The sequence below is a fragment of the Ruditapes philippinarum genome, unplaced genomic scaffold (assembly GCF_026571515.1).
Source record: "Ruditapes philippinarum isolate M1 unplaced genomic scaffold, ASM2657151v2 ctg206_1_1_1_1, whole genome shotgun sequence".
Taxonomy (NCBI): Eukaryota; Metazoa; Mollusca; class Bivalvia; order Venerida; family Veneridae; genus Ruditapes; species Ruditapes philippinarum.
Genome location: NW_026860974.1, coordinates 802 through 19,707, shown reverse-complemented (window position 1 = coordinate 19,707; position 18,906 = coordinate 802). Strand labels below are relative to the sequence as shown.

At 32.6% G+C, this 18,906-nt stretch overlaps 2 protein-coding genes across 3 annotated transcripts; both read right to left on the bottom strand.

Moving 5' to 3' along the window:
- Nucleotides 1-176: 176 nt before the first annotated feature.
- Nucleotides 177-7,360, bottom strand: LOC132714093 (bifunctional peptidase and (3S)-lysyl hydroxylase Jmjd7-like). Of its 2 annotated transcripts, none has more exons than XM_060696840.1 (8): nucleotides 7,167-7,360; nucleotides 5,494-5,647; nucleotides 4,396-4,649; nucleotides 3,963-4,019; nucleotides 2,418-2,513; nucleotides 1,772-1,848; nucleotides 1,065-1,281; nucleotides 177-557 (listed from the first exon to the last, which is right to left on the bottom strand). In XM_060696840.1, the coding sequence occupies exons 1-8, from the start codon at nucleotides 7,222-7,224 to the stop codon at nucleotides 475-477; spliced, it is 996 nt and encodes a 331-aa protein (XP_060552823.1). In that variant the 5' UTR covers nucleotides 7,225-7,360; the 3' UTR covers nucleotides 177-474. The 2 variants fall into 2 exon arrangements, with proteins under 2 accessions (XP_060552823.1, XP_060552824.1); XM_060696841.1 differs by having other exon boundaries at nucleotides 1,122-1,281.
- A 7,305-nt stretch (nucleotides 7,361-14,665) lies between these two features.
- Nucleotides 14,666-18,704, bottom strand: LOC132714095 (E3 ubiquitin-protein ligase SIAH1A-like; the record flags this gene model as incomplete). The annotated part of the gene is given in 7 exon segments (XM_060696843.1): nucleotides 14,666-14,843; nucleotides 15,487-15,539; nucleotides 15,541-15,618; nucleotides 15,620-15,690; nucleotides 16,139-16,245; nucleotides 16,686-16,818; nucleotides 18,543-18,704. Coding segments are annotated over 7 exon segments (782 nt in total), but the record flags the coding sequence as incomplete, so codon positions are not given.
- Between the last annotated feature and the right edge of the window lie 202 nt (nucleotides 18,705-18,906).

The following is an 18,906-nucleotide window of genomic DNA, read 5'->3' as shown; positions in this document are numbered from 1 at the left end:
ATAGATATGACGTTGGCACAAACTTGATAAAAGATAATCTTGGATACCACTGGCCAAGATTGATGGTGATTTAATCTTCTAGTCATAGTGGCTTTTTACTAGTCGCTATCTTAGTTACCACAACTAATGCTTATCATATAAAACACTAAACAAAAATAAAATATAAAGCCTCAAAATTTACTCTACTTGCATTTTATTTGTCAAAGTGTTTATTTCATTTTAACATTACATCTTGTCAAATGAAACAATGTTTTTTCCCATTGTGTCTGATTTTATTCACATAGTATTTAAGCGCTCAATCATTGGACCCTGTCGGCGATTTTCACTGCATATCTAATTTAAGCAGGAAGTATCAGTAGAGTATTCTGGGAAGTAACAGCAGAGCATTTTGGGAAGTACTGGGTTCTTACATCCTGCAAATTTGTGACTGCAGCTTTCTGTATGTCATTTCAACACTAACAGATTCACCACTGGTCACTTCACAATGTCCACAAGACTTTCTATACACTTGTAGTAATTATATTTGATATCAAATTCCATGTCATACCAATAATTCACTGAAAAGAAAAACAGACAAAAATTGATTAAAAAACCATAATAAAAGTCTGATTTAGTCTTTTTACCCTCCCTAAATAGAAATTGGAACAATCAAATTAGTAAATTGAATACAAATACTTAAATTCAGTAATAAATGATATAAACCTTGAGCCTGCTAGTAGTTGCTTATTCAAATATGTGCAACCAGTGCATGCCAAGATCAGCTGGCAAATCAGTACTGTCTGATCATGGTCTACACTGTCTGCTTTCCAGTCACTACATATTTTGAAATAATCCCTGACAGTGATTAATGACATTGTCCAAATTGAAAGATAGATAAGTCCAGATGGCTAGTTACTGGCTTACAGTACAAACAGTTTAAATGCATAACTTTTGACAAGGATATAACTTACCATCAATGCAGCCATGTGACTGTTGTATATGGTGGAACCACAGTGAAGTTAACTTACCAGCGATGCAGCCATGTGACTGTTGTGCATGGACATACTACAGTGAAGTAAACTTACCAGCAATGCAGCCTTGTGACTGTTGTACATGGTGGAACCACAATGACGAAAACTTACCGGCAATGCAACCATGTGACTGTTGTACATGGTGGAACCAAAGAGAAGGTAAGTACAGCATCTGCCCAGCATGGACTGTTACCTCTATAGGTTTTGCATTTCTGTACTGAGGAAACTTGTTGTAGTCTGGATTTAAGGGATCAATGGCTACCCATGGTACCTGTACATATGTATACAAAGTTTCAAGTAGACTATCAGTATGTCATACTTAGTTATATGCTTAGATTAGCCAGAGATTTGAGGTGCACATAGCATAACTAGAACCAAAATTAAAAAACGAAAATACCAAGTAATATGTTGAAAATAATTTAAAACATAATTTGTGACATTGAAATATGACATAAAACTATTATGTGCCATCCCTGAAAATGAACTTATGTAATTGCACCTAATTTTAAGTCACTCATCTAAATTCTAACTCTTTAGAAAAAAGATAGTAACTATTGTTAGCAACACAAGTACAGTTGAGTTTTAACACCATTTGGCAGAAAAATGTTTATGTCTTTGATTATAACAAGTAAGGACAGGCACCTGGGTACATGTATAAGTGATTGGAGCAGCATCATTTGAAGTGATTTTAACAACATGGTTATGAAAAAGTATTGAAAAATTACATGCTGTAGATATGGACTTTGTAAAATTTGCCATACCTGTCCAGTTTTGTCGTCATCTACAATCATAAACTGCCCTTTATCATTTTCTTGAAATACAGCAGCCGGAAACAATTCTAAAAATAGAATTTGTATGTTAAGTCATTATCACTTTAGAAAAAAAATTACTCTAAGGAAAATACAGACACAAGTTTCAAAAATTTCAGAATACTTTTCAAACATGCCTTGTATATCAATTACAAACATAAACATTAAAATATCAGCAACTCCAACCCAAGTCTAAATTTTTATTTAACATATACATGTAGAAAGTTAACATATATATTTTTATGATAAAACAAATAATAGTGAGTTTAATTTACACAACCTCTAGTATCTATACAGTACACTGTTATGTTTTTATACATTTATAGAATGTCATATGGATCAACAGTGATGTTAATTTGGCACCAGTATATCTCTAATGAATATATCTTTTCATTATAATCTTTTGTATATCTATGATAACATAATGTTGTTAAAAGAATCCAAATAATAAATATATTAACATACATTTTTAACAGTAAATAAAATACAGGCTAGTTGCTGGATAAGAAAAATTAAGTCACTTATTAGCAATTTTCACTTTAACTCTATTAAAATGTTATGATTGAGAGTAATACAATTACAGATGTTACATACTAACCATATGGAACAGAAGGTAAATCTGTTGGTGGAATTAGCAAGAATTTTTTCCAACCTCTTACAACACAGTATAGATTTTCATAGTGATCCCTATGCACTGAAAACAGAAATAGCCAAAGAATATAACATAATGTTGCATCATAATATAAAATATCTGCACAAGGTTTTTCTAAAAAAAAACACTAATAAATACTTAAAGAGATAATGACAGAACACAATGAGGAAATTGCTGCTTCTGGAAAGAGTAATTTGAGTCATCTATATACAGCACAGTAATCTGTACATAGCAGAATAATCTGTACACGGCAGAGTAATCTGTACACGGGGATTAATCTGTACATAGCAGAGTAATCTGTACACAACAGAGCAATCTGTACACAGCAGAGCAATCTGTACATAGCAGAGTAATATGTACACAGCAGAGAAATATGTAAATAGCAGAGTAATCTGTACACAACAGAGTAATCTGTACATAGCAAAGTAATCTGTACACAGCAGAGCAATCTGTACATAGAAGAGTAATCAGTACACAGCAGAGCGATCTGTACATAGCAGAGTAATATGTACTCAGCAGAGTAATCTGTACACAGCAGAGCAATCTGTACACAGCAGAGCAATCTGTACACAGCAGAGTAATTTGTACACAGCAGGGTAATCTGTACACAGCAGAGTAATCTGTACACAGTAGAGCAATCTGTACATAGCAGAGTTATCTGTACACAGCAGATTAATCTGTACATAGCAGAGTAATTTGCACACAGCAGAGCAATCTGTACACAGCAGAGAAATCTGGACACAACAGAGTAATCTGTAAATAGCAGAGTAATCTTACATAGCAGAGTTATCTGTACACAGAGTTATCTGTACACAGCAGAGTAATCTATAACAAGCACAATAATCTGTACACAGCATAGTAATCTGCACACAGCAGAGTAATCTGTATACAGCAGAGTAATCTGTACATAGCAGAGTAATCTGTACACAGCAGAGTAATCTGTACACAGCAGAGCAATCTGTAAATAGCAGAGTAATCTTATATAGCAGAGTAATCTGTACACAGCAGGGTTATCTATAACAAGCACAATAATCTGTACACAGCAGAGTAATCTGTACATAGCAGGGTAATCTGTACGCAGCAGAGTAATCTATAAAAACACAATTATCTCTATACAGCATTGTTATCTGTACACAGCAGAGTAATCAGTACATAGTAGAGTAATTTGTACATATCATAGTAATTTGTACATAGCATAGTAATCTGTACATTCAGTAATCTGTACATAGCAGAGTAACCTGTGCCTAAATGTTATTTTACAGCTTTGCCCTGGCAGAAGGTAACTGTCTCAAAGCAATGTCATATTTGAAAATAGGAAAATGTAATCTCTACATAGCAAGCAAAGTTGTACAATGTAAAGTAATCTTACACAATTGAGACAATAGTCAAATTGTTCAGCAGAGACAACAGTATACATCACTTATCTGAACAATGTAACTGTATGTGTACTCATTAAATCTTATACACATCAAAAAGAAATATATAACTTACTAGAGGTTACAGCTCTTTTATCTCCCATCCAAAAGTTGACAGCATCTGGAGCTTTACCTTTCAAATAATTCATTTAATATGATTGCATTTATCAATGTATCATATACATGTATGTTTACATTTTTAAAATTGTCATCAAAATACAAATTACAAAATTAAGGATTGGGCAACAAGTTCTAGCAATATTAGATTAAGCCCTTCACAAAGTAAATCAATGCACAATACTATTGACATGCATGTTTTGATATCATATAATTTTATCATACTTGTTATTAGTAAATTGCTTAACTTAATTGAATTTAGTTAGAACAAGATTTTTTTTCTCACTTTTTATTCCCATTTCCCTAATAAAGTATTCTATTTAGTGTGATTTTCCTTTTTCTGAATACCTGTAAAATTAATACAAGCTCAACATAACAAAGTAGTTACATACCAAAAGCATCAGACCCCCATTTTATTTCTGGATCCACATCTTCCATTACAGAGACAAACTCGTCAGTAAGGTTAGAGTTCTGTTTCTGTACATAGAACACACCTTTAGCTGACTCTGGTTTATCTAGTATGTCCAGAAACTGTGACAGTTTCATCATTCTCTCTTCAGGCATGACAAACTTGCCGTCAGTAACTGCATCAGCATAACCATTGGGTGTAACTGCCACTGTCACTTCCTGATCGCCTATTTTGTCTCTGTTATAATTACAGAAAACTTATATCATCTCTAGATAAAAACTTGTGTCATAGCGAGCTCTGCAATCTAGACAAAATACATGTATATTTACAGAAAATAATTTATCTAGATGTATATATACGATTCAATTACCATTCTTAATAACTGTATTATAAAGCTATATTTGGGCTAAATGTCAGCTTAATAATTTGTTTACATATGGTATAGTGAGAATGACAAGAATCCTATCAAAGTGCCTTATATTTTAAAGTTTTATGAAAGTGAGTGAGACATACACAAAAATTAACAAAATCATAGCTAAATCCATATGAAATTGCATTGGAATATCATTTATTTTCCTGTATATCATATTATTCAAATACATGTACATAATATTGACGCTCATTTTTAAAATGGCTAAAAAGGATATGAAAACACAGTGATTGTAATGAATTCAACAGTTTTTTAGTGTAATCAAGTCAAGTCAAATAAATTGTATTGACAAGTCGGATACATAAAACAATATTTAAACATCAGCTCTGATAAGCGTTTTACATCAACTACTGTAATATAATACATTCGTTTAAGATATGATATATGAAGAACATGGTAAGACAGATAGCATCGCACTACCAAATAGAGAAGACAAATAGAATTGCACTAAAATACACTGTAGAGTTAAGTAAGTGCACTTACAAAGGTAATACTTCATTAGTAAAAGTTATTATGTACACACTTTACAGATTTCATTTCAGTTAATTCAGAGTTTGTCAGAATTACCATTTGAAATACTGTGAAGAAAAGAAAACTCCATTTCATACATACCACTATAAATGTGAACTTAACTGGTAAAGAATGGTTTACCTTAAATATTCTGGGGTCCATTTCTTCAATGCTGGCCAGTGATCTATAGCATTTTTTATCAAAACTGGTTTATTTGGTGCAACAAAATCTCTGTAAAACTGCAGTGGACTTGGTGCTTCATCAATTTCTGTGACAGTACTGTCTATATACAACTCTAAAAGCAAACAAATGACAAAGATAAAAAGATATCATATATGTAATTCATATTTTATGATTCTTATGAATTATTAAAACATTAAAATAAGAGAGCTTAAAGGCATATATAGCTACATTTACATCTACATCTTACAACTTCAAAATCATTATCCATTACACTAAGTAGGCACATTGTCTGGGAATAGCTGGTAAAAACAAATTTGTTTAGTGCAAATTTATAGGTATAAGATAAAAGCAGACCTGTTTAAAAAGAACTGAGATAAAAAGTTAAAAGCAAAGCTGAATTAGAACTTGTAAAAAGGATGCAGCTGCCCAGTAAAGAGGTCTAAACTGGGACTTGCTTGTAAGGACATCGGTAAGCCATTCCACAGACTAATACTTCTGGGGAAAAATGAATGAGTGATATTGTGTCCTTTTGCTGTTATGTTGTTTATATGATTGGTCCAAGATAGTTCTTTACTAATTGTTACACCTAAATATTTTGCAGTCTCAGTGGATTTTAGTTGTTTACCATGTAATTATAAGGCAATGCAACTGGATGTTTTTTGCAGCTGATACTAAGGATTTCACAATTATCTTTCACATTTATCTAGGGTTAAATTCCATGGACCAATCAGATTCCCAGTTTTCAAAACTATTGAGATCTTTTTGGAGGGTTTGTGCATCTTGGGTTGATTTGATTGTTAGGTATACTATTGTATCGTCTGCATTCTGCAAATAGACTTAACCTTGCCCTTAACACTATCAGGGAGGTCATTTATGTATGTGAGAAAAGGCACATGTATGTGAGAAAAGGCAAGGTCCCAGAGGACCGAGCCTTGGGGGACACCAGAAAGAACTGGTAGGTTGTCAGAGTTCTGACCATCGACAACGACCTGTTGGGTGCGACCATATAAAATGACCTTGTCCAATTGATGACCTCTGAGCTGTGTAATTTAAGGAGAAGCTTGTGATGGTCGACCTTATATCAAATGCTTTGCTGAAGTCCATGACAATGACATTGGTCTGTTGGCCTTGCTTTGAAAATCTATATGTGTTGTTTTCTTTAGAAAGGGCAAAAATGTGATCTATATACATGTATATTGTATTTTTATAATAATTAATACTCATGTTATAAAATGTGATTTATACATTGTTTTAACATGTTTAATGCTGAATTTATAAAAAGTTAAATGCTTTTCACCTTTGTCAAACTAATTAGGCTTGCAAAAATGTTGAATATAATTATGGACGGGCAATGTCTTTTCCCAAACCCAACTGAAATGGTTTGACAGTTACAATGTATTTTTAATGGAAACATACCTAAAAAGGTAAAACTTTTCAGGCTCTGTTAACTCTGACATCAAAATCAATTTTTAATGTATATTATTTACATTATAATTCTTGACAGCATAACGATTGTCCACTCCTGGCCATCAAGTTTAAATAAAAATCCTGATGACAAAAAAAGTCTTGGAATGGGACTAAACTGCAGAGGTATTATGAACAAAATCACCGTATAAATAATAATATGTTACCTCTTGCCTCCGAAGACAATTGATCGAGACATTTTTGTAGTTGAACTTTGACGTCCATATTTTATTCTTTAAACTTACATATTACCTAGAAAATGTCAAACAAGGAAATCAACAATAAACATGCTGAATTTCTCAATTTACAAAACATATAATTCAAAATGGCGGCGCCCTCAAGGGGATCAATTATTATTCAAGGGATAAGCATTAAAATGACATTTTAGTAACATGGATATAATATAATGCATACATTCTGCCGACATTAAAATGGATTTAAAATTTATAACGGTATTTAGCAAGTGTGCTCATATTTCCAAAACATTTTCTTTATTTTAAAACCCCTCTAACTTAATTATTACTAAGTTTTAATGCCAGGTATGTTTAACCAGGGACATAATTGTTGTTATTCTGTCCTAGGTTTAACAGACTACAGATTTCCTTGGACTGAAATAAATTCAACAACCTTAAGCCTGCTGGCTTCAAATAATTCTACTCAAGTTAACCAAGTCATTGGCATTAATCCGTGCCATCTTATGGTCTGTAGTGTTCAATCACTACCTATTTTGAAATTTTTGTCCAGCTTTAAAGACTGGCAAGTTCATTAAGATATTTAGCATGGTCAAGCGAAATGATGTTTAACAATTAGAGTGCTAGCATTTAATTACCAATGACTTGCTTGTGTCACCAGTAATTTCAGTAAACAACTGTACTTGCCACTAGCACATCAATGTAGAATCTGACCAATCCATGCTTTGGGCTGCTTGATTTTAATACCGGGGTACATGTATTTTGATACATGTATTAAAATTCCATTCATTAATAATAGTTTGTTTTGTTCAACAGTGCATCATCAATACAGGTCATGTGGCGCAAAAACAGGATAGCATGTTTCAAACTTCAAAGCAACACCATGGGTCAAAACCAGCTCTTCTGCTGGAGCTTAGTTAGAGATGCATAGACTTCAATAATTTGAACTCATTAAGTCGCCTCTTACCGAGGGATACACAGTGGATGCAATTCTAATGCCTCAACCCTTAAAGGCAAACCCTCAGCCACAAGGAGCATTAATAATGGAATATTCCGAATTAAAAGGACAAGTTCATTATACAAATTCAGCATGTAAAGGGTTAATAAGTATTTGAGCCACGTCATGACAAAACCAACATAATGGGTTTGCGACCAGCATGGATCCAGACCAGCCTGTGCATTCGCGCAATCTGATCAGGATCATGTTCGTTATCAGTTTCTCTACTTGTAAAAGGGTTGGTAAGCGAACAGCATGGATCCTGATCAGACTGCGCGGATGCGCAGGCTGGTCTGGATCCATGCTGGACGCAAACACACTATGTTGGTTTTGTCATGACGCGGCTCAAATGACGGGGCGTATTATAATAGAAAACAACACTTCCAGATTTATGTTCAATGTTTATATATATATTAAGTAAATTTACATCAAATATTTCTACAAAAGAAGTTTCAGAATGATAACAGTACACACTATACAGACAGTTATTTTCTCTGTGAAAACTTTGATTTTAGTCAGGGGCTAACAATATATACAATACTGTCCCTGATTATAGTTACATATGTATATATACAGAAACAACAATAGTTTAAACAGCAATTCAAAATAATGACTCTTTGTAAACCATTTGTTTATCTGCTTTCTTACAAATTTGTCACAGAAAAGGAATAAAAGAAAAACACTGACAGGTATTTTGTTTTTAATTTACTGTATTTGTTTACTATGTTTACATTTCAAAGTTTGTTTCCAATTATGCCAACTTTTTTATCATTACAAGCTGACAAGTGTTATTTCAAGAAGTAGGTCAAAATACATGTATATTTAATAGGGATTAGCATCTTAAATGTCAAGGATATTTTTTCTTCATTTGCTCCAGCTAGAATGGTATAAATACACCTTACAGCACTGCAAATAGATGACCACAATACTTCAGTCTGTTGGTGTAACTTAACAGAGATTCTGCTATAGAGTCATGTGTTTACCGCAGTCATACAATAACAACTCTCTCTGAAGCAGTCTGCAGGTCTCCCATCACAGACACCATGGTAAATGTTTAAAAGTTAAATGTTGATAGTAAACATCAGGGGTGTGACTTGGGAAGGACAAAAAGGAAGGAATAATAACTTATATAGCTGGGGGTAAACCCACTGGGTCCCAGTCAAACCATGGTTAGGTATCCAGGGGACCCTGGAAGTTCCACAGCATAATTAACCCATAAAAACACCTTACCATTGTTGTTTTTAGGGTGTTAAAAGAAACTACTAATGTTGTTTAACAGTTTCCCTGTCTTTCTAAAGAACACACAAATAGAGATTACAACTTATTTGATACCATGGTTTACAGGGTCAATACAAAAACTCCATATCATTAAACAAGTGAAATGGTCACGAAAAAAAAACAACTCAGGTTTGCAATTAATTCTTAAGTATGTTAAAAAGGGCCATTACTCTGCTAAAATAAGATCCAATTGAAAAGCCCTGATAATTAACACTATGTAAAATACTACTGTAAAAGTTTGATGGCGATCTAATCTAATATTGGTGGTCTGTGGCCTCTAAAAGGGGCTTATTAAAAGCTTTAATATCAGTTTAACCCTTACCCTATTGAATTTGTATGGTCGCCTAATCCTACTATGTAGTTTTCAATTTCTGGGATTTTGATACTAGAATGGAAGTAGGAAAAGGGCCATTACTCTGCAAAAAAGATCAAATTTAAAAGCCCTGATAATTTATATCAAGCACTTTATGAAGAAATTGTTTATGTCCACTGAACTTTCTGCCAGCCAACATTCACCAATCTAATGACCAGATTTTCCCATTTGAAAACCTGGTTAAAAATGATTTAAAAACAAATACGATTAACAATAAACAATTAATCATGAACAGCTGACAACAAAGTGTCCAGCCTTGTAAAAACATTTACAATACTTATAACATGAAGTTTTCCCCACACTTTATTTTTACTCATATTCATAACAATATTTCCAGGAAAAGCTGGAAAAAAAGTTAAAGTTTGAAAACAAATACAGCACATTTGAACATGTTTAAACAAAGAGCACATCTGAACATGTTTACACAAAATCTTCCAAACAACTCATATTATACATAAAACTTTATAATACACGTGTTTATTGATAAACAAAACCGCTAAGGAAAAGTAACTTGATTATTTAAATAACTTTCTCACAGCTACAGATACATGTACAGGTAACTACTGGTTACCCAGATAACTGCTGGTTACTAAGTGAACCAATAGTTAACAGCCTTTACTACCACTATAGACTCAGGCCAACTTGCATATTCACACAGTGTGACCAGGCATGATACTGCTGGCTGTAAGGACACTGTATAGTTACTGTGATATGAGGATGTTTTAGTAGAGATATATCATTTAATTTCTATTTAAAATGTAGTAAGCACTATAACAACTTAACTTCTATGAATTAAAGAGTTGGACAATCAGTTGTAAATAATTTGAGCCACGTCACGACAAAACCAACACAAGAAACATGGCAATGCCATGAAACCAGGTTTTCAATTATCACCATTGTAGATAAATATGTTGTATTTGAAATACAAATACAAGCAACAAACAATGTAACTATGTGCAATGTAAAACATGAATAATGTAGGAGGAATTGCCACTGAAGAAGTGTTCACTATAATATTATGTATAAGGAAAAAAACAAAGGGCCATAATTAGGTCAAAAACTTTCCAATCACAAAACCCCGACAATATGTGCCAGGGTGCTTGATGACAAAGCTTCTGTGAAAGTTTGAACAAAATCCGTTGAGAAATGTAGGACGAGTTCAGCACAGAAGAATTGTTCACTCTAATTATATTGATAATTCTGTATAATGAAAAACAAGTTACAAAGTAGACATGAAATAATATATCATATCTTTTTTAAATTACCTCCAAAGATGATATGACCTTTGACTGCCAAATTAAGTTAAAATCATGTAAACAGGATTTTCAATGTTAATGTCACTGTGACCTTGACCTTGGAGCCAGCCATGCGGAACATGCGTTCTGCACGTCATCTTGATGTGGTAAACATTTGTCTGAAGTTTCATCAAAATTCTTCAAAGGGTTGAAGAGTTACAGAGCGGACAGGATTTTCAATGTTAATGTCACTGTGACCTTGACCTTGGAGCCAGCCATGCGGAACATGCGTTCTGCACGTCATCTTGATGTGGTAAACATTTGTCTGAAGTTTCATCAAAATTCTTCAAAGGGTTGAAGAGTTACAGAGCGGACACAATTTCGTTTGACGCCCGCCCGCCCATCCGCCCAGCCGCCCATCCGCCCATCCGCCCGCCATACCCCAATCTAATAACCAGGATTTTCAAAATTGAAAACCTGGTTAATAATGGGTTTGCGACCAGCATGGATCCAGACCAGCCTGCGCATCCGCGCATTCTGATCAGGATCCATGCTGTTCGCTTACAAACCCTATTACAAATAGAGTAACTGATAGTGAACAGCATGGATCCTGATCAGACTGTGCGGATGCGCAGGCTGGTCTGTATCCATGCTGGTCGCAAAACCATTATGTTGGTTTTGTCATGACGTGGCTCTTTCTTGTTAAAGTTGCAAAAAATATGGACTAAAGTATAATAATTATTAATTATCCACATGATAATATAATCTATTCATTATTTGAAAGTAGAATGACATTTAAAAATTATATGTGTGCAATACATGTATATATGATAACTGAAAAGAGCTATTAAATGAAATGGTGATCATAAGTTCTATATTACTTATATCACTCACTGTAGATCACTGAATGTAAATGAGCAAATGCTATTTTTTCCATGAAAATAAAATATAACTAATCTCAAACTCTCAAAACTATTATTGATGAATGTTTAACACATATGTGATAATATTTCAATTTTCCTGATTATCACTTATCAGTGAAATATAATCCATATAACTCACTCAAAACAAAACAAATATCCAAGATAATAGTCTTATGTATATATATCAAGATAAATGCATAGTTACAACAGGTAAATATACAATTGCCAAGTTATATTACAATTATTTAAAGTTTTATATATGATGTACATATATACAAAATAACACACTGAAAAAATATTGTAGAAAAATTCAATACCCCAAGAAAGTACATGGATGAGTTTGTAACGTAAATAGAGAATATTTTTTTAAAATAATCAATGCATTTTTCTCTTAATTTGATACTTTTATATTTTAGTTACCGGCAACACTTTTAATGCTAGTCAAACAAGGACATATTACGTGAAAGGCTAAAATTAAACCAATTTGAAATAATGAACATGAATAATTTGAATCCTTTGATACTATGTAATAAATTAAAAGCACATTAGATGATACTAAATATTTGCTATCCCCTAAACATCCCTACTAGCATTTCACTATGCAACCAAATTCTAAAATTCCAATCATATTTAGAAACAGCATAAATCATAAAATATGATTGGTCGAATCTGAATTCCAATCATATTTAGAAACAGCATAAATCATAAAATATGATTGGTCGAATCTGAATTCAAACTTGATTTAGACCAATGGGATTGCGAGTTATAAAGACTGGTTCTAAGAATTTGGTTTGGTTCTGTGTTTACATGTAATCAATCATTTAATCACTGGTTAAAGCAACACAAGAAAACAAATTCAATAGACAAGGTACAGACATAAGGACACACATATATAACGATATCTCCCACAGAATGTCAAAATACAGAATGTAAAAGTGTAATACCCAAAATAAATGACACTCCACATTTATATCACAATTTCAACAGTAATTTGATGTATTTTGTGAACAATAACAGGTTTTCATTATTTTTTGCAATTATACTATTCAAAAAGTTATTACTTTTATACAAAAAAAAAAAATAAATTAAAAAACCTACAATGTTACTGCTTCTTGCTTAATAACAAAATCATTTTACAATTGTAAATTAATCTGTTGACTATGTCAAGGAAAACAAGAGCTGTTGGAAGCACAGCATACTCGACTACTCCCAATACTTGACAGTAATATAAAAGCCTGGATAATGTAGAATTTTAAAAGTTAAGAAAGGGCCATAATTCTGTCAAAATCCATGTTAGAGTTATGGACCTTTGCAAGCAACCTACTAATATGCTCTCAAATAAGCGTCTTAACTTTTAACCCATTCCTTTCAGTAGTATTGGAGGTACCAAAGTGTAATGCTGACGCCTGCACAAGTACAATAGCTTTCCCTAATCTTCGAATAGTCAAGTTAAAAATGTGTTATTTCATTTTATCTCAAAACTTTTCTCCATTAAAAAATGTGACTTAAACCTTTAATTATGCCTTCATGTTACCCTAAATATTAGTATCATAATGTTAACTAACTTTTTCTTAACATATTGTCATGTTGTGGCAATTTTTTTAATGAAATCACATCAGTTTGTAAAATTTAACCAAAACCAATTTATAACCTTGATCATGTTAATTTGTTGTCCTACATTTTCTAAAGCATCATGTTATTCTACATCTTTTATCATATCATCATACAATAATAATATCTTTCATCATATCATCTAGAACATTTTATCCATAACATTGTGTCATATCATGTCAACAAGAACCTTTCATCATTTTTATCACAATGTCAGCTGAACTCTTTTGTTAATTTCTAATATAGAGAATATTTCACCATACTAGGATTTTCTTTTCTTTTGTACAATTTTTTATATCCGAAAAAATTCATCTGAAATTTTAAAAAAAAGATTCAAAACTTGAAGTCCCCTGATAAAATTGTAATATATAAAAAATTGCAGAATCTTTTTTCCCAAACCCTTGTGTGTATTTCAGGTATATTTTAGAAAAATCAATTGTGGGTTCTGGTATATTTTTGACATAATCAAAAGTTAGTTCTGGGGTAAATTTTGGCATACCCCTGGATACACCCGAGTGTTTTTGGAAGGGGTATTTCTGGCATCATCCTGTGTGTTAGGTTTTTTTGGCTACACATTATGTGTTTCCCCCGTGATTTTGGATACCCCAAAGTGTGTTCCTGGTGAAAATCTGGCATACCCCCCATTATATTTTATGGCATCAAAAGATGAAATTTCCCAATTATTTCTAGCATTTAACTGAAAGATGATGTACCATCAGTATGTATGTGAATTTCTGGATTTTTTATTTAAAAGTTATCCCACCATCAGTTATATATTCCTCTTGTATTTCTGAGCTTAATTTCAAATGATGGTAGAACATCACCAAGTTTGTAAGATAAATACATAGACAATCTAAACTATTTTCTAAAATACATGTAAGTGTAAAATACCAGGTTGAAGATTCAACTCCAACTGTTTGACACCAACTGATTCTTAGAAGTTAGATATATCATTCATTATATAAAATAAATGCTTAGTTGAAAATCTTTGTGCTGTTGTTCTTCAAAGAAAAAAATTAACAATTAACAAATTAAGCATGTAACACTGCAGATGTAATTTAGCACATAGATATTGTAACATTTATTCCTAAGTTCCCGTGGTCAGCGAATAATTGCGCTATATTAGTGTCAAACACAAGACAGTCACTGGCACTTATAGCTGACTGCACACCATCATGTATACTGCGTGGCGTTGCCTCCCATGTAAGTCGACGCCTGTGACCATTTAATTCCAATCTGAAAATTGATAAAATTTGATGTGAAACAACAAGAATTGTAAAAATTATATAGTATCACAACAGGATATATGTTCCTTTGAACTCTTTCAAAATAATTCAGAAATCGTTGTTCTATATCTTACCAATCTATTAAGAAGTAACAGTTACAGTTAAATTTCTAAGATACTAATATTTGAAGGTTCAAATGAAATTGTTTCGACAAAGGTTAACGTTGTCCACAGACAGACTGGGTAAAGACAAAGGCCCCAAATCTATCCATTTAAAAGGTTTCTCATGAAATAAGACTTATTAAAACTTATTAACAGTAAAATTACAATGTTTCAATTATCCTACAGTAGATTTTTGAAAGAGTTGTAACATAGAATGTCTCTGTTATTTAAAATACATTAATATTGTACATAATTAGAAAAAAATATATATTATGGACAAAATATTATTCAACTATTTTAAGTATGATTTTAACAACTAAGGAAATATACAAACATTTTTCTTTCATACTATTCTTCTTTAAAAAAAATCAAACAATGATTTTGTTAAGTACAGTCATCAGATTTATAGCTTTAAACACAGGTTTTCAAAAGCTTTGAATTCAACTTGTAACAATATATCTTTAAAATATTCAACCATGTGTATGTATAGACAAAGAAATACCTATAGGCAAATTTTCAGCCTGTTTTTTGGTTCCTATTAGTTGTAACTATAGCATAGAACATGTGTTGTCCCTCCATTTTCTCCTGCTTCTCCAAGACTAGCATAAAATTATGACCAAAAAAATGACTGCATCATCACCCAGTCTACTGCTCCTGGTAGATTGATATCTGTAGCAAGGAACACTATGTCCTCTCCTGGGAAAATAACATACATATAATATAATAACATTGTTCATTGATCTATTAAAGAATCTTATACTACTAAAGAGAGGACAACACTCTTGACTATTCTCAGTGTTAACTAATAAAACAAGAGTACGTTTTATTAAGGATTAACAAAGAGACAGGTGTCATTAGATATAAATCTTCATTTCAACAGTAAGTTCACAAAAGACTATAGTTCATTCAAAATCCATTCCAGAGCTATAAGTCTTGGAAAGAGAGCAGTAAAGACATGAATCAAGTTTTCCAACATTAAAAAAATTAGGTTAATTAAGTTTAATTTTCTAAGACTTTCTACATGTTCATTTTTTTCAGGTTCCAGTGCATATCTTGGTAATATCACCTATTTTCTATGAGCTCGTATGAATGTTTGACAACAATGATGAGAGTGAAATAAACTATCAATCAAAATAACATATACCTTGTAATGTTGTAATACTTTTATGTGAAGACATGAGGTGAGGCATCACTTGTTCTAAACCTCCCTGCCATTTACATGATGCCCCAGGACATGGGCAACAATATGGCCTGAAATATATATAACACTGTACTGTAATTGTGTATATTGCAAGATCTTCCTGTATAATTGATTTAGCACAATATAAAATATCACAATAAATCATAAGTTTGGTGTAGCCAAAAAAGTAATATTGTAATATTTGTATCACATTTTTATATATTTGTTTCTCTTCAATTCACATTAAATTTTTCATCAAAAAAAAGAAGAAAATCAGGCATAAAAGGGGTTGCAATTGCTACAATCTGTATAATGAAATTTATAAAAACTAAAATAAGGCAATAAAGAAAATATCCTTTACAAAAGAACATACAAAATGACAAAATGAAATGACAGGAAACGATTCTTAAGTTAAAAATGTCTCTGTTTCCATCAAGAAATTAAAATATTTTCAGTGGCAAGAGATGAAAGAAAATGAATTCTATACACTATATTAGTATTATTTGTATACCTATATTCACAAGTTTCCTCATGTTCTGGTTTTTCTGAGTGAAGTAGTGTGGTTTGACAGCCATTATTGGCATATTTACATGGAAAGTTTACTGTTGCAGCCACCTTCTCCATGGCTAAATTTCTTATATTACCTGAAACAAGAGCGATCAGTAATCACATGTGTCGCCTCATGATGGCCAATTTCATGTTGGGACAAAGTTTGTGACAGACGGACAGACAGTGCACAACTAGACTTGGTACTGATCATTCCTGTAAAGTTTGGATAAAATTGCACCAGTAGTTTATGAGGAGTAGTCCGGACAAGCTTTTGCGTATCTGGCAACACACAGAAAAAACACCTTTTTATCAAAGGGCCATAACTCGGCCAAAAATCATTCAACCAGAAAACCCGTGCAATATGCGCAAGGACTTGAGCTACAGATCAATCCTGTAAAGTTTCATTGAAATTGCTTTAGTGGTATAAGAGAAGTAGTCCGGACAAACTTTAAAAATAAAAATTATTAAAGGGCCATAACTCTGACAAAAATCATTGAACCGGAAAATGCTGATAATATGCACAACTACCCTTGGTACTGATCATTCCTGTAAAGTTTAGATGAAATTGCACCAGTAGTTTATGAGGAGTAGTCCGGACAAGCTTTTGTGTATCTGGCAACACACAGAAAAATACACCTTTTTTATCAAAGGGCCATAACTCGGCCAAAAATCATTCAACCGGAAAACCCTTGCAATATGCGCAAGGACTTGAGCTACAGATCAATCCTGTAAAGTTTCATTGAAATTGCTTTAGTGGTATAAGAGAAGTAGTCCGGACAAACTTTAAAAATAAAAATTATTAAAGGGCCATAACTCTGACAAAAATCATTGAACCGGAAAATGCTGATAATATGCACAACTACCCTTGGTACTGATCATTCCTGTAAAGTTTAGATGAAATTGCACCAGTAGTTTATGAGGAGTAGTCCGGACAAGCTTTTGTGTATCTGGCAACACACAGAAAAATACACCTTTTTTATCAAAGGGCCATAACTCGGCCAAAAATCATTCAACCGGAAAACCCTTGCACTATGCGCAAGGACTTGAGCTACAGATCAATCCTGTAAAGTTTCATTGAAATTGCTTTAGTGGTATAAGAGAAGTAGTCCGGACAAACTTTAAAAATAAAAATTATTAAAGGGCCATAACTCTGCCAAAAATCATTGAACCGGAAAATGCTAACAATATGCACAACTAGACTTGGTACTGATCATTCCTGTAAAGTTTGGATGAAATTGCACCAGTAGTTTATGAGGAGTAGTCCGGACAAGTTTTGTGACGGACAGACGGACAGACAGACGACGGAGAAGTGATCCCTATATGTCGCCACTACTTCGTAGAGGCGACACAAAAACCATACTACATTATATTGACAGGTGAAAAGGATTATGAGGATTAAATAAATCATGATAATATATATTAATACAGAATCACAAAGGTACAACCTCTTAGCCTGGGCCTACAGGAATATATATTTGTAGTTGTTTTTTTTTCCTTTTTTTTGAAGATACCGTTTCAATTTAGTACTGTAACAAAAATTTAAGCATAACCTAACAAAGAACAATTACTGATATTCTATTTTATCTATTTTTAAATCTACAAATATAAAATTTAAGTCTATTTACAATGATAACTTACAGGCCACTTACAGCCTGAAATTCATAATTTATGGCATTAATTTGTAGTGTATTTTTTCACTTCTTGGGGGGACATGTTGAATCCTTATTTATTCCATTAGATTGATTATATATAGATATTAGTATACAACAATATCTTTGCATTATTATCTTATATAAATCACAAGAAAACCATATAGTACCTAGAGGACCTCTACATGTTGGACACATGGTTAGTTTCTGTCGGCAGCTCTGGCATACAATATGACCACTTTGACACTGCATTATTGGAGGTAGAGCATAATCAAAACAAACTGGACACTCAAAATAACTTGCTAGTTCTTGGTTACTAGATGTAGCATTCCCTGAAATAAAACAAAACAGAATATTCATAGATATGTTAATATCAATGGAGTGTCATAAAATATTCATGTATTAATACAGAGGCAATATGCATGAGCTTTATTGTATAAAATTTGTGAAAATACATCTGTCCAGCATTACTTTAAGTGAAATTGAACAGCTAACAGAATTATAGTTTTGTTGTAACAACAACATCATTCTATT